The sequence below is a fragment of the Canis aureus genome, chromosome X, assembly GCF_053574225.1.
Source record: "Canis aureus isolate CA01 chromosome X, VMU_Caureus_v.1.0, whole genome shotgun sequence".
In the NCBI taxonomy this organism is placed as follows: domain Eukaryota; kingdom Metazoa; phylum Chordata; class Mammalia; order Carnivora; family Canidae; genus Canis; species Canis aureus.
In genome coordinates, this window is record NC_135649.1 from 111,299,775 (window position 1) to 111,320,416 (window position 20,642).

The 20,642-nt window shown below is 40.1% G+C and overlaps 1 protein-coding gene across 13 annotated transcripts in view; it reads right to left on the reverse strand.

Annotated features, from left to right (window-relative positions):
* REPS2 (RALBP1 associated Eps domain containing 2) overlaps positions 1-20,642 on the reverse strand; it is a 231,736-nt gene that overhangs the window by 155,018 nt on the left and 56,076 nt on the right. For 11 of the 13 annotated variants that reach the window (XR_013375073.1, XM_077889682.1, XM_077889681.1 and 8 more), the window contains exon 2: positions 13,084-13,207. Coding sequence is in view for 9 of the 13 variants with exons in the window: in XM_077889682.1 (XP_077745808.1) it covers positions 13,084-13,207 (124 nt within the window). In the remaining 4 variants the exon portion in view is untranslated. Of the gene's footprint in view, positions 1-10,868; positions 11,009-13,083; positions 13,208-13,407; positions 13,521-20,642 lie in introns of those variants that run through there. The other 2 variants (XM_077889688.1, XM_077889690.1) reach the window with 2 other exon arrangements.

Below are 20,642 nucleotides of genomic sequence, written 5' to 3' on the forward strand. Positions count from 1 at the left end.
AATCACTTTTGAGGAAAAATTCCAGAGCACTAAATATAGATTAAATTTTTATTTTGACATAATGAAGACTCCTATAATAAAGTCATGATAGAAAAATGCTTCAGTTTTACCAAGGCATTCTGGCTTCACATTTTTAAATGCTGTCAAATCACTGCAGAGAATATTCAGGTTTTGGAATGATCTCCCACCTCAGCCTTTAGTCTAGCACCAGCAAAAAGGATGTGATATTGTATAAACACAGTAAGTGGCTAATGAAACAGGCAAAACCTATACAACACGTATTATATGCGAGGCACGATATCAAGACCTGCAAACACTGTCATTTAATCCTCACAACAACTCAATACAGTAAGACTATCATTAATCTTTTTTTAAAAAAAAAGATTTTATTATTAAAAAAAAAGATTTTATTTACTTATTCATGAGAGACGCAGAGAGAGAGGCAGAGACATAGGCAAAGGGAGAAGCAAGCTCCATGCAGGGAGCCTGATATGGGACTTGATCCCGGTACCACAGGATCACGCCCTGAGCTGAAGGCAGAAGCTCAACCACTGAGCCACCCAGGTGTCCCGATCATTAACCTTCTTTTACAGATGTAGAAACAGACACAGAGGAGCTAAGTAACACCCCCAAGACCGCACAGCTCATTATCTGTGGCAGAGCTGGTTCTTCCCAGTGCCCAGAGCTGCTGCCCTACAGAAAGGTCCCTCATTCCTAGGGCAAACTTACTGGGTAAAACAGTTTTTTCCACCCTATGTCATTCCTTAAGGAATTTTCACACTCCATCTCCAATTGTCTTTTCATAATGGAATAATAAAAATGGTATCAAGTTAAAACAATGAGTCCAACGTTCAGCCAGATTCTGTCAAAACCATTAGCCACACTCACAATTCTACAAAGAGCTGAAACACAACAGTCTAGAATATTTCCTTATCTTTCAAATATCTGAGGAAACTATTCTGAAACAGAAACGATGCTTTGGCACACTTCTAGTTCTCGGCACAGCATATCGCACACAATCACACAACACAAAGAACTCTAAAAATGGGGATAATATTATGGATTATGCATAATGATTTGCATCTGTATCCATTGTTCAGGATAATACTCATCACCATGCCTCTGCACTCCCATCAGCTTTCTATTCCAAACACAGCTGCACTTCCACTGATTGATGCTGTGCTAAAGCCAGAAAACATCTTAGCAACAACAACCAAGGATCCCAGCTCCCCAGGCAAAGAAGGCCCCTGGTTCTCTAATATCCACATCATGTTTATTTTTAGTTGCTATGTCCACATTTGATTCAAAGAAGTAGGCAATATGACGAATCCCTGCATGATCAATCAGCCAAAGGCCCAAAAGACATAAATAGAATAAGCAATCTGGAAAATTAAACCAGGACTCTCCTCTAAAGAGAGGATGGCCACCATTTGCAACATTTTAACATTTCTCAACCTCGGCAGTTCGCCAGTACTCAAGGCAGGAATGGACTCCAAAAGAAAAAAGGCAGAAGAAAAGAAAATCTAGATTCTTAGTAAATCAAATATAAGCTAATCCTATGGTTATCTTCTCAAAAAGGTATTTGTTTCAATTCAGTCTGCAAAAGGGATCTAAAAAGATGAACAAGATTACATAAAATAATCTGCACCCTGATTGTCCATGAGAGGATGACTCTACTCCCAAACACTACTTGAGGGAGTAGAGAATTAAATGCTCACATTTGTAAACTCCCTGATCAGTGTTTTACTGGGTATTCAACAGATAATTCTGGAAATGATAGAATACAAACACAAGAAGATGAATATCAACCATTATTATACTAGGCCTCCCCAATATCCTTTAGAACACTGTCACTTTACACATTCTCCTCCTTCCCCAGCTACAGCATTTCTCTGGATCTAGTCACCTGGCAACGAACCTCTCTCCTCCAGATGGCTACCAAACAGCAAAACACATAATATAGCTGAATTTCTCTAGTACTTTCTTTGCTTATGTGGTTTTAAACAACTCTCACTTAACAGAATTGTAACCATACATAATAATCATCATTATCACTGCAAACTTTCATGAAGATGGCATCTACTTTAAACTGCTCCTCCAAGCTTTCAAAAAGTAAAACTCTTAGTTTGTAAATATTCAGTCTAAATGCTTTTTTGTACTTGGGATACCTGGGTGGTTCAGCGGTTGAGCGTCTGCCTTTGGCTCAGGGCACGATCCCGGTCTGGGGATCGAGTTCTGCATCGGGCTCCCTGCGAGGAGCCTGTTTCTCCCTCTGTCTATGTCTCTGCCTCTCTCTGTGTCTCTCATGAATAAATAAATAAAATAGGGGATCCCTGGGTGGCGCAGCAGTTTAGCGCCTGTCTTTGGCCCAGGGCACGATCCTGGAGACCCGGGATCGAATCCCACATTGGGCTCCCGGTGCATGGAGCCTGCTCCTCCCTCTGCCTGTGTCTCTGCCTCTCTCTCTCTCTCTCTCTCTCTCTCTCTGTGTGACTATCATAAATAAATAAAAATTTTAAAAAATAAATAAATAAATAAATAAATAAAATATTTTTAAATAAATAAAGATTTTAAAAATCAATGTTTCTATAGTCATATAGACAACCTATTTAATATTGAAACTTTATTTTAAAATAAATCAATAGGGCAGCCCGGGTGGCTCAGCGGTGTAGCGCCGCCTTCAGCCAATAAATAAAAATTTTAAAAAATAAATAAATAAAATATTTTTAAATAAATAAAGATTTTAAAAATCAATGTTTCTATAGTCATATAGACAACCTATTTAATATTGAAACTTTATTTTAAAATAAATCAATAGGGCAGCCCGGGTGGCTCAGCGGTGTAGCGCCGCCTTCAGCCCAGGGCCTGATCCTGGAGACCCGGGATCAAGTCCCACATCAGGCTCCCTGCATGGGGCCTGCTTCTCCCTCTGCCTGTGTCTCTGCCTCTCTCTCTCTGTGTCTCTCATGAATAAATAAATAAAATCTTTAAAAAAAAATAAAATAAATCAATAAAGTATCTGCTATCCAGTGATGTATGTCAAGTAATCACAAGAGCCGTTTGTAGTAGTTGGTTAGAATCTTTTCTCCCAAAGTGAATTAAATTAACACAAGGAAATAAATAGTTCAAATTAAAGGTTTATGAGGGCCAAGGAGACAATGAGTGCAGCCATCCAAGGCAATAATTTGTTTCATAATGTTATCTTAGGTTGTTGTCTTTGAACATAGAAACACTTTGTATATTAAATATAAATGACTATTTTTCCCTTCCACAAAGAAAACTATGCTTCTAAGCATCTGACCCTCTAAAAAATAAGGGAAAAATACTTTCATTTTCCATGTTTGATTGAGATATGAATATAAGAAATACTTCCATTTCCTCAATTAGAAAAAACATAAACATAAAACAGAAATGCAATAGCAAACGGTAAATGACAATGTGGAGAGGTGAGGCTGAACAGAGAACCCATGTCCCATCTAAAATGGCAGCTGCAGGGATCCCTGGGTGGCTCAGCAGTTGAGCGCCTGCCTTCGGCCCAGGGCATGATCCTGGAGACCCGGGATCGAGTCCCACGTCAGGCTCCCTGCATGGAGCCTGCTTCTCTCTCTGCCCCTCTCTCTCTCTCTCTCTCTCTGTGTGTGTGTGTGTGTGTGTGTGTCTCATGAATAAATAAAATCTTAAATTAAAAAAAACTGTCTAAAAAATAATAATAAAATAAAATGGCAGCTGCTACTCACTGTCCTTCAATACCAATCCACTAGAAAGAAAAGGTGAGCCGCATACATAATTGTAAATTGTGTAGTAACTACAATTTTTTAAGTGAAAAAACCAGTCACAAATAAGACAAACACTGTATGATTTCATTTATATAAGGGATCAATAGTGAAATGTATAGGGATAGAAAGTAGAATGGTGCCTGCCTATGACTAGAGTGAGGGGGAATGCAAAGCTCTTTAATGGGTATAGAGTTTCATATACCTAAAATGAAAAGATTTCTGAAGATAGATGGTGGAGATGGTTGCACAATATCAATGTACAAAACGGTACAATTAAAAAATGGTTTAAGGTGGGGCACCTGGCTGGCTCAGTAGGTAGAACACGCAACTTTGAACTCAGGGTCATGGGTTCGAGCCCCACATTGGGTGTGGAGATTTTTTTTTTTTTTTAGATTTTGTTTATTTATTCATGAGAGACACAAACAGGCAGAGACAGAGGCAGAAGGAAAGCAGGCTCCACACAGGGAGTTCAACACGGGACTTGACCTCAGGTCTCCAGGATCACACCCTAGGCAGAAGGCAGGCACTAAAACTGCTGAGCCACCCGGGCTACCCAAGTGTGCAGATTATTTAACAAAAAAAATGGTTAAGGTATTTTACAGTAAATTGTATGCTACATATATTTTATCAGAATTTTTCAAGACTTTTTCAAATAAAAAAAGGAAACAGGTGAAATCAATTTTAATAATTATTTGAACCCAATATTATAAGATATAATCAAGATAAAAATTATTTTTAAGGTTTTTTTTTAAGATTTTCTTTATTTATTCATGAGAGACACAGAGAGAGGCAGAGACACAGGCAGAGGGAGAAGCAGGCTCCATGCAGGGAGCCCGATGCAGGACCTGATCCGGGAACTCCAGGATCACGCCCTGAGCCAAAGGCAGATGCTCAACCGCTGAGCCAGCCAGGCGTCCCAAGATAAAAATTATTAATGAAATAAGTTTACGTTCTTTTTTTCAGACTGGTTTTCTTTTTTCCGGACTTCCAAGTGTATATTGTACCTGCACTACACACCTTGATTCAGACATACCACATTTCAAGTGCTCAGGAGCCATGTTAGTATGGCTACTGGCTACCCTACTACAACAGCACAATTCTAGTTGATGGTTAACACAAGGGACTGTGGACCACTGTGGCCAGAAATCGGGATTTCACTAAGAAATATTATAATGTTAAATGTTAACAACTAATTGATTTCTTTTTAAATTATGTAAGGAATATTTTGTATGGAGGGACAATTTACATGAATCTTGAGTGTACCACCTAAAGAATTTTAACAAATGTATGTATATAAGTACATACACCCAAATTAAGATATGACATTTCCACCCTATAGAATTTTCCTTCACATTCATTTCTAGTTAATGCCCTCTCCTTGTCCTACTCGGCAACCCCTATTCTAATCTCTAAATCCACAGACTATATTTGCCATTATAGAACTTCAGATAGTGGAATCATTCAATATTTATCCTTGAAACTAGTTTCCTTCACAACATTTTGTAGGAATCATCCAGTGTACTGTATGTAGGCAGTTTATTTTTTTTTCATTGCTATGGAATAATCCAGTTTTATGAATATATTGAAATTTTGTTTTTTTAAATCCACTCTCCTATGATGAACATCTGGGCTGTTTCCAGTTTGGGGCCATTATGAATATAGCTATCAGAAATATTTTATAAATGATTTTGGATGGACATGAATTCATTTATCTTGGGCATAAAAACCTATGAACTAAATCCAACCCGCTGCCTATTTCTGTATACCCCGTGAGTTAAGAATGGGTATTACATTTTTGAACATCTGAAAAACATGAAAAGAAAAATAGTTGTGATGTGAAAATTGTATGAAATTCAAATTTCAGTGTCCATAAGTAAAGATTTTTTTTGGAACACAGCCACTCTCCTTTGTTTACATATCATCCATATCCACTTTCATAGTTCAAGGGCAAAGTTAGGTAGCTGCAGCAAAGCTATATGGTTCACAATGCCTAAAATATCCACCACCTAGCCCTTTACAGGAAAAGTTTGCTGATCCCAGTTTTACACAATTCAATGGTTAAAGTAAAACGTTGTCTTACTAAAACAACAAAGGTACATTTAATGGAAAAATACTTTACACTGCATGGATATTTTTATTTAGATTTTAAATAATTTACATTAAATTAAAAATTCAATTCCTCCATCAACACTAACCAGATTTCGAGTCCTTAAGAGCCAGCCATATGTGGCTAGTAAGTACTATATTAGATGGCACAGTATACATGCTTTTCCAAATTTTTTTGAACTAGCTAATTTTATGCTCACAGCAACCCTGCAAGACAGGTAGACAGGTACTATTGGTATACCCCTTCTCCAAGTGAGCCGCCAGTTAAGGCTCAAAAAGGCTAGAAAATTTGTCTGAAAGCACACAAATAGAAACTGATGATGCCAACATTCAAAATCAGGCAGCCCATTGCTAGGGCCCACATTCAGCCACTAGACTATCTTGTCATCCTGAAAATTATAATATTCTTTCTATTGCATGTTTGAACACTCAGCAGGAAACTGTGGCATTTCACAGCTGGAAAATAACCCTGAAAAAACCTGCTTGGGCTATCCACATCTTACAGGTGAAGGACTAAGCCCAGGAAGGGGAAAGTGGGCCTTGTCTTAGTCATGCAGCAATATGGTGACAGAACCATGACCACAACACTCCTGCCTTCGAGGGATCCCACCTCTTGTAATTTTTTGGAGGGATAATGGTGAATAAATTACATTTACTCATTATCAATTTCATAAAAGGGGATTTAATTTAAAAAACCATCTTAGAAATGAATGTATTTCATTTTATAAATAACTCACTCTTTTGTCCTAATTCTTCCTCCTTTCATTATAGACTATGCCAGACTGCCACTAGATCAATAACCAGTTTGGGGGACACAGTCCTAGAGGCTATGTGAACCATGTTATTGCACTATCAGCATTCAGAGGCTACCAGAGGGGATGTGGAAAGAAATCGCAGGGTCAATCATCTTGGTCAAGAAAAAATTACATCTCTATTCTCCCTATGCTAACTGATAGTATTTCTTTCAATATGAATGCAGGCAACAAAGTACCGTAGTATTATTAGCAGTGCCCATAACTTTGTCACCCACCAAAATCAGATACTTATATATCACATTACACTTGTTGTAGACATCTTGAAGTACTGTTTATGCTCATCACCACTCTGAAAGTACAGCAGTTATTTAGTTCACTGTTAGGTCTCTTATTTAATGCATTAATGAAGAAGTTACGTATATTGCCATATAACAATTTTTTAATATATCTTGATTTTAATTTCAATATAATTGGTTTCCTTTAGACCATGTCTTTGTATACATTTAAAACATTATGCCAAAAAAATAAAAAATAAAAAAAAATAAAACATTATGCCAAGAAGGAGTATCAGACTGACAAAGGAGTCCATGACACAAAATACGTTATAAAACCTACTCTATACCTTACCTATACCTTCCCTCAGTCCTCACACTCCCTTATGGCCAGTCTTCAGAAAGGAAGGGACAACAGCTCCCACGACAAATTTCCACCATGTACCTTCCTTATCAGGAATTCTCCACTGGTCCTCATTTTCACCTCTGCCTTCTGTCCTCCTAAATCATCATAAGGTTTCACCCGTTTTAAGGTTTCATCCATTTTAACCAGAGAAATAGGGTGTGGCTAGAGAGATGCCTAGTGCCAAGATTTAAGGAGGTGCTCACTCTCAAGATCCTGATTCTGTAAATGCAAATTAGCACTTACACGGCCCTGATAGGGAGCTCCCCCTTAAAGTTATGAACACTGGGCACCTCTGGCCTCACCCCAGTTTAGGCCCTGGTATAACCAAGTATGTACTCATAGTTTAAGCAAAGCTCTTGAAAATGCTTCACTCAGCTTTCAAAGAAGTGGGTAGGAAATATCAGAAAGGGAGACAGAACATAAAGACTCCTAACTCTGGGAAACGAACAAGGGGTGGTAGAAGGGGAGGAGGGCGGGGGTGGGGGTGAATGGGTGACGGGCACTGGGGGGGGCACTTGATGGGATGAGCACTGGGTGTTATTCTGTATGTTGGCAAATTGAACACCAATAAAAAATAAATTATTAAAAAAAAAAAAAGAACTCACTCTCAACCCCGGCTCCACATAAGAATCACCTGGACAGCTCTTAAAAATCCCCACTTTCAGGCTGCACCCCAGGCTAATTAAATAAGAATTTCTGCAGGTGGCCTCTGATACCTCTATTTTTTATTTTGCATTTAAAGCTCTCCAGGAGGGGCAGCCCAGGTGGCTCAGCGGTTTAGCGCCACCTTCAGCCCAGGGCCTGATCCTGGAGACCCAGGATCAAGTCCCATGTCGGGCTCCCTGCATGGAGCCTGCTTTGCCCTCTGCCTGTGTCTCTGCCTCTCTCTCTCTCTCTCTCTCTCTCTCTCTCTCTCTCTCTGTGCCTCTCATGAATAAATAAATAAAATCTTTAAAAAATTAAAAATAAAGCTCTCCAGCAGATTCTCAAGTGCAAACAAGGCTGGGAACCAGGGCCTGAGAAGGAGCCTGCTTCTCCCTCTGCCTGTGTCTTTGCCTCTCTCTGTGTCTCTCATGAATAAATAAATAAAATATTTTAAAAAATAGAATTTCTGGGCAGCCCGGGTAGCTCAGCGGTTTAGAGCTGCCTTCAGCCCAGGGCAGGATCCTGGAGACCCGGGATTGAGTCCCACGTCGGGCTCCTTGCATGGAGCCTGCTTCTCCCTCTGCCTGTGTCTCTGCCTCTCTCTCTCTCTGTGTGTGTGTCTCTGAATAAATTAATAAAATCTTTGAAAAAGAAAAAAAAGGAAACCCCTTAGGAGTTTCAGGTGAACCTAAAATCCCACTGTTTGAACTTAAAAAGTGACAGATGATTAAGACTCAGTCCCCATGCAGAAGCACTCATCTCTTCATTCACTCAACAAACATGCCGTGAGTGTTCACAATGCTCCACAGCACAGATCCTCCTCCTTTCCCTTCAGGTAAGCTTGCAGACTAGTGGGGAAGACAGAAATTAGTCAAACCTGTAAAGGAGCATTTACAAACTGATAAAAATGCTATAAAGGAGCAGATGGTGAGAGAAAGTAGGGAAGGGATTATCACACAGAATCATTATCTAACAGGATTAACTCATCCAAGGATTATCTAATTCCTAGGGATATACTTTTGTTTTGATTTACTACTTATTCTTCATTAGGCATTTTACTACTTTACTGGTAGAAAACTGTTAGCTAACTAATCTTATCTAATAGCAATGCAAGTGAATTTCATCTTAGAAAAGAGTATAACCACCAAGTTACAGTTTTACTATTTACAGGACATTCGTCAATTTTATATGTAATTTAGCAATCTTACTCCAGCATTCTTTCTTTCCGTGACTATAAATACTTCTAACTCTCCTACACTTTCTTGAACCAGCTTTACTCTATGCTGGTTCCTTCGTTAATGAATTAATTTGACAGAACCTACTTTAGACAGGATAGTGGGGACAGTCCACAAATCCTGAAGGATAAGAAGGAAGAGGCAGCTATTGGAAAAAAAGGGGGGGGGGACAGACTACCAGGAACCCAAGACCTCGAGATAACATGGGTTTTCCTGCAGCAGGAAAGAGATGGCCCAGAAATGGCTAGAAGGCCATTGAGGCCGGGGTACAGATTGCGAACACAAGGTGGGGGGGCACGTTTAAGATGAAGACAGAGAAGCAGAGACTAGATTACTTAGGTCCTTACAGATCAGTGTAGTGACTTCGATTTTAGTATTATGTACAACAAGCCAACCAGTGGAGGATCTCGAGGAGGAGGATGAAAAAATCATTCCTACTACCTCAAAGGAAAAGAAACTAGAAGAGAGAAGAGAGGAGGCCATGAACTCAAAGACAAAACCACTGTGATATCTAGGTGAGTGGCCGAAGGTGGCCCAGTCTAATAGAGAGATGGAGGGAGCAGGCAATGAGACAGGAGCCGCACTGCCAGGTCTGTCGAGGGATTACACTGTGGAGTGAGGAAAAGGGTAGAATCAAGGATGATTTCTAGGTTCCTGGCTTGAGCAACTGTAGATGGTGGTGGCATTGACCGAGATGGGCAGGGCTAGGGGTTTGAGATTAACACACACATAGACACAGATGCATGTAATTCATGAAGAATGGACTGACAACTCCATGACTGTGATAAGGCTACTACAGCCTTTCAGATTAAGTTCTCACAGAGCATTCTCTTTGGCCTTCAAGGTTTGTGTCACCAAACATTAAACTAATGGATTTCAAGCCATAAATTGGAAAATTCTAAGTGGAAGCTCAAAGTCTGGCCCAATCTTGCCCTTATCCTTACTTAACATATGCTGACTACAAATAATTTTTATTTAATAAATCTTTAAATGAAGGAAGAAAAATCAAAATTAACTGACTATATTCAAAGTCTCAGAGGTAAAAGGCAGCATCAAGATTTATAAAATACAACTGAGAAAGCCTTACACTTCTGAAAAAGTGTTAATTCTTTACACATATGATAATTTAGAGACACACACACACTTACCTCTCCCCCTCTCTACTCCCAGGAAATTAAGCTGTAGATGTGGGCACAAATCAGATTAAAGACCAGTCTAACTTAAACAACAAAAGTGTCAGAAATATATTCTTGTATACAACAAAGCAGTTTTAACTTCTCCAGAAGATAAAGTTGGAAGATATAACAATAAAGCTTAATGATCATTTACAATGGAATAGAAACTGGAAACTTTCAGTGTCTACCCCAAGTCCAAAAACAATGTGATGTGACTTGAAACTACTTGTAGCAGTGACCACTCTGTCTCATAGTGATAGACATCAAACTTGCCACTGAAATAATGCTCTAACAGAAAAAAACTATTTTAAGGAAACTAATTACGTAATACCAAGGGATGCCTTTTGGGTCAGATTTTTTTTTTCCCATTCAGAAAATATTCCATGATTCCAGATTATAATTAGCACCTTACTAAACAGAATAATCAAGAAGAGGCCACTATATGCATGAAGAGCAAGGGAACTGAAGGCTGAGTTTCTGGTTCCAAACTCTACTAACCTTAAGTCTTTACACAAATTACTCAATGTCCCCTAAACTTCAATTTCCACATCTGTAAGATAAGGATAACAACAGTACCACAGTGGAGACTTCCAGTGTTCATCCATAGCAGTTCTCTCCTTGCAGGCACAGGAGAGAATTACACCTCCCCCAGCCTGCTCTGCAGTTCAGTGGATCCATGTGACAAGTTCTGGCCAATGCACTGTGTGCAACAGTAATGTGAGTCACAATCCAGGACAAAGCATTTAACTGCTAGGGTGAGAAACTATTTCTCTGTTACAGCAATTATAGGAACAGGTGCTTGCCAGGGGAGGGGGGATGCCACAAAACAAAGCAGCCAGGATCACAAAGCCACCACATGGAGGGCAGCTGCCCTAAAGAGTCACCGTGACCCAATGCATAGCAGGAAGCGAACTGGCATTTTGTTAAGGCACTGGGATTTTGGTGGAATTTGTTTCACAGTTTATAGTAGGCAATGCAAACTAACACAAACACCTAATTTAGCAGGATGTCAGGAGGACTAAATGAGATGGTACCTGGCACACATTAAGCCTTTAATAAACATTAGCAGGATGATTGTGGCTCCCTGATGGTTAGGGCAAAAGGACTTTGTTTCCCATAGACAGCCTATCAGAATCTTCTCAGCTATTTAGAGTTGTCCTACAAGGTTCCTGAACCCACTTTGAGGTTTACTAAGAACTTTACAGGAGAGGTGTGGACAGTTGAGTGGTTTCTATCTCAAAATGAGGAAAAGGAAAAAGTTCCTGCATGGCTGTGTGAACTTATGAAAATAATGTAGATCATAGTAAACTAACAGAGAACCTCAACACATTCCTGGAATAACCATCTTCTTCAGAGATTTATAAACCCAGTACTTAGGCAGTATAAATGATGCTAAGAGTTTGGGGCTTTGCTGTTTAAGTTATGGAAAGTACTCAAACATTCACTGGGTTGGAGGCAGGAATGGGAAGATAAGAAAATGTTAAATCAAAACTGAGAAGCTAAATTCATTCTGCCAAAATTTTGGTAGCTCCATGGTACTTAGTAATCATTAAAAGAATTGGCGGACTAAAGGACAGTAATCAGGAACTGGTGAACTAAAGGACAATCATATATGATATGACTGGTAGGGACAGGAGAGGAAATAGGGATGGTTCCACTCCAATTCTCCCAGGTAATTGTCCCTTTGTCCCTAACAAAACTTCATTTTTTAAAGATTTTATTTATTTATTCATGAAAGACACAGAAAGAGAGATGCAGAGACACAGGCAGAGGGAGAAGCAGGATCCATGCAGGGAGCCTGACGTGGGACTCGATCCCGGAACTCAATCCCGGGACTCCAGGATCACGACCTAGGCCGAAGGCGGGCACTAAACCGTTGAGCCACCCAGGGATTCCCCCTAACAGAATTTCAAATGGCATTATGGATATTCCTCAAGAGGAAAATTAAACCAAATGTTTTTATTTTGCCACAGGCTCTAGAAATCCTGTCCTGATCTTCTGCTAAAGAGCAAAATCTATTTTAACTTCAAGTCCATTAAAAGGCATGAATCTTAGGTCACTCTCTGAATTTTTTTCCCATTTCAAGAATAAAAAAAAAAGAAAAAGAGGGACACCTGGGTGGCTCAGCAGTTGGGCGCCTGCCTTCAGCTCAGGTTGTGATCCAGGGACCCGGGATCAGATCAAGTCCCACATCAGATCAAGTCCCGCATCGGGCTCCATACCGGGAGCCTGCTTCTCCCTCTGCCTATGTCTCTGCCCTTCTCTCTCTCTCTCTCTCTCTGTCTCTCTGTCTCTCTCTCTCTGTCTCTCTCTCTCTGTCTCTGTCTCTCATGAATAAATAAATACATATTTTTTAAAAAAAGAAAAAGATGGGGATCCCTGGGTAGCTCAGCGGTTTGGCGCCTGCCTTCAGCCCAGGGCATGATCCTGGAGTCCCGGGATCGAGTTCCGCATCAGGCTCCCTGCATGAAGCCTGCTTCTCCCTCTGCCTGTGTCTCTGCCTCTCTGTCTGTGCCTCTCATGAATAAATAAATAAAATCTTTAAAAAAAAAAAGTAAGATGCCTACTACATTTTCTTTATTTTACAAGAGTGGAAGAAGCAAGGAGAAATTCCACACATGCTTATAGAACAGGCCTTAAGCCCATGAAAAATGGTTCTTATAAACAAGACAGCCATCACAGACAATCAGATGTATAAATGGGAGATACTTACCACATTTAATACTCTCTATCCGTACAGGAAGGCCAGACTGTGCAGCAGCAATCAGCTTTAAGGCAATGTAAAACTGTGTTGGACCAAAATAACCAACCCGCTTTGCACCACACAGTTCTGTGATCTGAAAACAGAGAAGAAAAACCAGCCTGAAAACCCCATTTCATAACAGGAAAATGAGACAAGATATATTATGAAATCTCAAGGATTTCACAGCATAGCTAACCAAAAACTCCCTAGAGAACCTATGTGTACACACCGGTTGGGGTTTTTTCCCTCCAGTTTACAGAAGATTTTCAATTCAGATAATTAAATCCTACCTACCCATGATGTTTCAGGACTGAGTGATTATTCCTCCTCTTCCAAAGATAAAAATAAATGTGACAAAGGATGGCTGTTACTGTTCTTACAAAAGAGAGTGACTCGTTCAGGGGGTGGATACTAATGTACAAAGTCTAGAAGATCACTGAGGTGAAAAGAACAGGTTAGTCATTACCACTACTTGTGGATTATCTCAGCTGATCAAAACTAAAAGTGAATTAATTATTTTTAAAGTTTTCAGGCAACAGGATTTCCTAAGCATTCAAATTACATCACAAGTGTTCACTTCAGAGGAAAAGTAAGGGGAAGGGGCTACAAATACAAATGTCTTTAAAATCTTGCAATGTTTAATTTGCAAACCTTTAACACATATCCTATTGGTAGTTTTTCTTTTTAAGATTTTTATTTATTTACTCATGAGAGACACTGAGAGAGAGATACAGAGACATGGGCAGAGAGAGAAGCAGGCTCCATGCAGGGAGCGCGGATGCAGGACTCCATCCTGGGACTCCAGGATCATACCCTGGGCCAAAGGGAAGCACTCAACTGCTGAGCCACCCAGGCACCCCCCTATTGGTAATTTAAAACTAACAAACATTCAATGACTTTTTAAAGTTATTTCAGGGGATCCCAGGGTGGCTCAGCAGTTTAGCGCCTGCCTTCAGTCCAGGGCATGATCCTGGAGTTCCGGGATCGAGTCCCCTATCGGGCTCCCTGCATGGAGCCTGCTTCTCCCTCTGCCTGTGTCTCTGCCATTCTCTCTGTGTCTCTCATGAATAAATAAAATCTTAAAAAAAAAATAAAATAAAATAAATAAAGTGATTTCAAAGTAATACCTAAAAGTTCAAATAATAGTAAGAGGGGTGAAGCTCTAAAAAGCACTCCCCACTTCCTTTGGCCTAGAGGAAAACATTATATTCTTTTAGGAATGTTCTGTGCATATATACAGCACACACCTGTGTTTTTCCTCTTGTTTATTCAACGCTTTATACAAACAGAATACCACATACTATTTTGCAACTTGTTTTCATTTATCATTATCCCTTAAAGAAAAATCTTCTCTATCAGCACAGTTAAAATTACATCTTTCTTTTAATAACTACATAATATTCTGCTATAAAGATACACGTGGATTCTGTTTTTCAGTTGGTCCTTATGGATGGGCTTTTAGATTTCCAAACTATAAACAGCCACTAAAACCTAAAGAAAATTCCTATAAAAATTCAACTAGGATGTTATAGCAAAAAATGGGGGAATAAGGGCCTCCAAAAAACTCCTCCATCAATGCAATAAGAAAACCAACTAAGAAAATGGACAGAACTCTCGAAATTCACCAAAATCTTGCAGCAATCCAGGGAGCGTTTATTCAAGAAAAGCTGCTGAATCTCAGGAAGAACACTGAGCTTTGTAGTATGTAACTGGCCTTACACCCATGCCCCCAGCCGAACTGCAGACATTTTCACCGACATTTTCACCGAGGTTGCAAGCTGGGGATGCCTGCAACCAGACAAACAGCTTAGCAGCCACAGGAGAAGGCAGGACAGGGATGGGCTTCTTGAATGTATAGATTAGTGTTTTTCTTTCTCTCATTCTCTCTCTCCCTTCCTTCTGATACTTCTAGTATTTCTCATAGCAGGTGGTCTCCCTCTCCTAGCCCTAGACTAGGAGCTGGGGTTGAGAGGAGAGAGAGTCCTTTCTTCTTTGCTGGACCCACCAGGAATGGAGCTTTCCTCATATGGAACTGGTAGGGGAGACATGGGTAACAGGTCATGGCTCAAATACTGCAGATTTGGGGCTCACCACAATTTAGGAGATTTTCTTGAATGCTTCTCCACTTGCAGTATGTCCTCAGGTCAATTTCCAATGACTTTAAATGATTATTTTTTATAATTTTTTTGTTACCATTTAAATGGTTGTTTCATTGGAGAGGGTCAGCTGAGTTTCTCATGTTGCTGTTAGAAAAGTCAATCCTCCCTAGATTCATTCTTGACCAGAGAAGCAATAGGGTGTTATGGTAAAGAGAACAGCCCTTGCAGTAAAGAACTTGGTTATGAATCCTGGCCTGGGCACTAATTAGCTGTCTGCATAGCCTAAGGCAAACTACTTAACTCTTGTGCCTCAGTCTCCCCATAACTGTAAAGAGAGATAATGGTAATTACCTCATGAGAGCTAATTAACAGTGTTGACAATAGTATCCATTCAATAAATGCACCACTGTCTGATTTATTGACCCACTTATCTTATTTTGTTCCCGGTCTAGCTGCATATTAGAATAACCTGGGATGCCTGGGTGACTCAGCGGTTGGCTCAGGGTGTGATCCTGGAGTCCCGGGATCAAGTCCTACATCGGGCTTCCTGCAAGGAGCCTGCTCCTCCCTCTGCCTATGTCTCTGCCCCTCTCTCTCTCTCTGTGTGTCTTTCATAAATAAATAAAATCTTTAAAAAATAATAATAATAACCTGAGAAGCTTTTGAAAAATACAGTTACCTAGGCCCTACCCCCCAAAGATTCTGCTTTAGCTGGTAAATTATGTGGCCCAGGCATGAGTATTTTTGCAAAGCTCTCTAGATAATTCTAATGTGTAGCCAAGGCTGAGAATCACTGCACTTTCAGTGATCTCATTCTCTCTCCAGGCTTCAATTACCTTACAAATGATCACCAAATCACTCTCTCCAAATGTAACATCTCAGACACTTCATGCACTTTTTCAAAACCCTAATGTGGGATCCAGGAAATTTAACAAAAATCCCCTGCCCCTGGACAAGCAGAGCAGGACTAACTCCATTTTGTGCTACACCCGCCATCTCCTGTATGACCCCCACATGACCTGCTTATTGCTTAAGACGCTCCCCCACCCTAGTCAAGCCGCTGAGCACACCCTTATCGGAAATCAGCTCATAAAAATGTAACCCCGCCTTGTGCCAGCCAAAACTGCGCGCCAATTCTGACCAGAGTGATAGGCCAGATCAAATGGTCACTATAGGGCAAATTGTGATTCAATTGGCCACCTGCGTGCGGACCGACATGACTGTGCAACTTTCTATGTGTGTTACAATCCCATTGGCCACTGGCCCCTATAAAGCTGCTACGCCTCTTAGCCTCGGGGTCCAAGTCCCTGCTCCGCTGTGTCTCTGTGTCGGGTATACTTGGACCCAAGCTCAAGCTTGCAAATAAACCCTCTTGCGCTTGCATGGGTGTCGGCTCCTTGGTGGTTTCTCGGATTTGCAATCTTGGGCACAACACTAACATGGATACCCAATGCCATCTCAGACATAACATAAATAAATCTCATTCATTTGCCCTCCCTACACATCCTGGCACCTGTCAATTAATCTTGCTGATGTCAACTATCCACACCCTAAATCAGAAACTTCTCTTCAATGGTGACCATATCCAGTTGATCCTACCACCAACCCAAGTCCCAAACTAAGGCTATCTTCTCCTCTGTCATAGCCTTAACCCTTCCTAGGATCTCACCTGGCTATCATGACAGATTTTTTTAAGTAGAATTAACACACATAACCATACAGGGACAGATTTAACTTTTTCTAACCTTATTCCATTATTTGGTATTCCTTTCACAACAAAATAAGCAGGCACTAATATTGAGAGAGGAGAAGAACCCCTGAGTGTGACTTTCAGATAATAGTGAATGTTCCTCAAGTAAACAAGTAGACATCAATAGTAATTATCAGGGGCACCTAAGGGGCTCGGTTTTTAGGCATCCAACAGTTCGGCTCAAGGCAGGATCTCAAGGTCCTGAAATTGAGCCCTCCATTGGATTCCATGCTCAGCACGAAGTCTGCTTCTCCCTCTCCCTCTGCTCCTTCCTCCATTCTCTCTCAAATAAATAAAATCTTTAATATTTATATATTTAAAAATACTAATTATCAGAATTTGTTTCTAGAAGAAATATAATATTCATATGGAAAAGCATAACATACATACAGAGAAGCATACAAATCCTAAGTATATAGTGTATGGGAGATGAGTTTTCATAAATGGAACACAACTACATAACCAGCAGCCAAGATCAAGAAATAAAACATTACAAGCCTTCTAGAAGCCCCCCCCAGTGCAGCTCCTTTCAATCACTACCCATATGCCATTTTCCTAACTTCTAATACCACAGATTAGTCTTGCCTTTTTGGGAACTTTATATAGTCAGAATATGTACCCACATGTCTGGCTTCTTTGTTCAATATTGCTTGTGACATTCTTCCAAGTTGGTGAGTGAAATTACAGTTCAGTCATTTTTGTTGTTATTCAAATACTTGTGTGGATATATCACAAATTACTTATCCTTCTGCCACTGGACATTTGGATGGTTTCCACTTTGAGTCTATTCTGAATCATGCTTCTCTAATATTCTTGTTCATGTCTTGTCAAGACATGTAGAGTGGAATACATTGGCCTGAAATAGATTTCTCTTTAGGTTTTTAAGAGTGGTAACTAAAAAAAAAAAAAAAAAAAAGAGTGGTAACTGCTTGCTTACCAGATATGTTTATGTTTAGTGTTAGTAGATATGGCCACGCTGCCACCAACAGTGTTTGAGAATTCAGTTTGCTTTATATCCTTGCCAATACTGGCTATTTTTAGGCTTTTTCATTTTCACCATTCTAATGGCAGTGTGGTAGCATCTCACTGTAGTTTTATTTTGCATTTTTCTGAGAACCAGGAAGCTTACCACCTTTTCAGAGGATCATAGGTATTATGGCTCTGATACCAATCCTAAAATGTTAAGGCGGAGGTGTCCCACACAGCACCAAGTAATTCTCTAGAGGACACCTGAGTGTCCTACAATTCAACTCAACTCTGACAGGATTACCCAGAGACAGCATCAGATTGCACAGGTTAAGGGTTCAGCCCTCCAAGATGGGCCCCCTTGGTGCCTTGCCCCCCTTCAGACATCAGGTTGTTATCAACTGGCTATAAATCAGAGGTGCCCATGACCTCCTCCTCAGGTTTAATTTGCTAAAACAGCTCACAGAACTCAAAGAAACATTTTACTTGGTAGATTAACAGTTTATTACAAAAAGGATATAACCCAGAAACAGGCAAATGAAGGAAACGAAATGGGGCAAAGTATGGGGGAGTGTGCAGTTTCTATGGTGTCTTGGAGCACCACTCCACTCTCCCCAAATATCTTGTGCTCACCAACCCCGAAGCGCTCCGAACCCCATCCTTTTCGGGTTTTTATGGATGCTTCATTAAATAGGCATGATTGATTAAAAACCACTGACAATTGGTGATTAATTCAACCTCTAGCCCCCTCACACCTGGAGGTTTGTGGGGACCAGGTATCAAAAGTTCCAAACCTCTAATCCCAAGGTTGGTTCCCTTGGCAACCAACCGCCATCCTGGTTACCTGAGGGCTAACCCTAAGTCACCTTATTAACGTAACAAAAGAACATTTACTGCTCTGATCACAGGAAATTCCATGGGTTTTAGGAGCTCTGTGCCAGGAACTGGGTTGAAGATCAAATATATATTTCTTATTATAAGTTGGTCCGAGGGTTGTGGGTTATTGTTAAGCTATTTCTTATTATAAATCACAACATTACAACAGGCCATTTGCATGTGACTGATTCTCTACTAATCTCCATGAAAGGGCACCTGGGGGTTCAGTCAGTTAAGTGTCTGCCTTCAGCTCAGGTCAGGATCCCAGGGTCCTGGGATCCAGGCCCACGTCAGGCTCCTTGCTCAACAGGGAGTCTGCTTCTCCCTCTGCTTCTGTCCCTCCTCCCCACTTGTGCTCTCTCTCTCTCTATCTCAAGTGAATAAATAAATCTTTAAGAAAAAAATCTCCATGAAACAGGGAGATGTGTTTGTTGTTGTCAGTTCATTCTCGGGATCATATTGCCTACACTTAATAAATAGTAGTTGAATAAATACTTTTTCTGACCCATACTCACCTCAGCTCATCTTCCAATTCCAGTTTGTCCTCCATACTGTCTGCATATTCTTCCTTTTGAAAGCTCACAATACTGTTCTCATGCCTTCAGACATCTCATCCTGGAACTCCACCATCCTCAGGACAATATTCTATCTCCTTAGAATGGCATTCAAGTCCCTTCACAACTGGCCTGGAGCAGCTTCTCTAGTTTCATCTCTGAATACTGACGAACATACACACATGCACACATATTCTATAGCTGCATTCTGCTTCTCCCACTTTTAGACACATCTTGTACTTTCACATATCTGTATCTATGTACATGGTGCAGAAGATGGGAAACTAAATAGCCTTAAAGTTAAGGCTGGTTTGCGACATGGAAAACTGATTAGTTTTGTAACTTTGGGCAAGTTTGTTTAAATCTGCCTAAAACCTAATTTCCTCATATGTAAAATAGAGATAGTGCCTCCCTCATAGGACTATTATGAAAAAAAAAATGTACTAGTGTACTAAATGAATGTAATACAATGCTCAGAGATGTTCAATAACTGTTGAGTTATATCCCACCCCAACTTACTCCCTCCATTCTTGAATGCTACTTCTCTGTAGCTCCTTCCTTCCCAAGTGCCCAGGTATAGTTTATTTTCCCTGTGTATTCTCTGACTCTTCAAATATCTATAAATGCCCATCACATGGTATACTGTCTTGGATATGCTTCCAAATAAAATGGGGGAGGGAAGTAAGTGGAGCAGAGCATATGGGTGCAACACTATTGAAGCTGGGTGATGCATTCATGGGGGTTCATTTGCCTACTACATACTTACATCAAGTGTTTGACATTCTCCACATTCAAGTTTTTTCATATCTATTTCAGCACTTATCACATTATAATTATCTGTTTATCTCTATTAAAATGTTTTCTCTCCAAAGGCAAGGAGTAACTTCCATTCACCTCCTAGCACAAGGATAGGCATCCAGGATTTGGTCAAAAACATTCTCAATCAAGTGAATAAACCAGCCCTCACAAATAAAAAGTAACTGTTGTATAATATATCCCTTACTGTGAACATAGAAATTACACATCTTCAGGTACAGGCTTGCCTATACATGGGAAGAAAACACCAACATCATCAATGTGGTTCCAGCATCAATATAGTTGTCTTGCAAAACAATCAATCCCTAAGAAATTATAATCCTTGACATGTGAACAATTTAAAAACTACTATTTCAGTGTTAATTTAGTATCAAGTTAACCTTCAGTTATCTTTGCCATAAGTAATATATAGAACCGAAAAGCTCCCAACTAAGTGTAAATGAAATTGCTGCTAAAACCTCCATATGG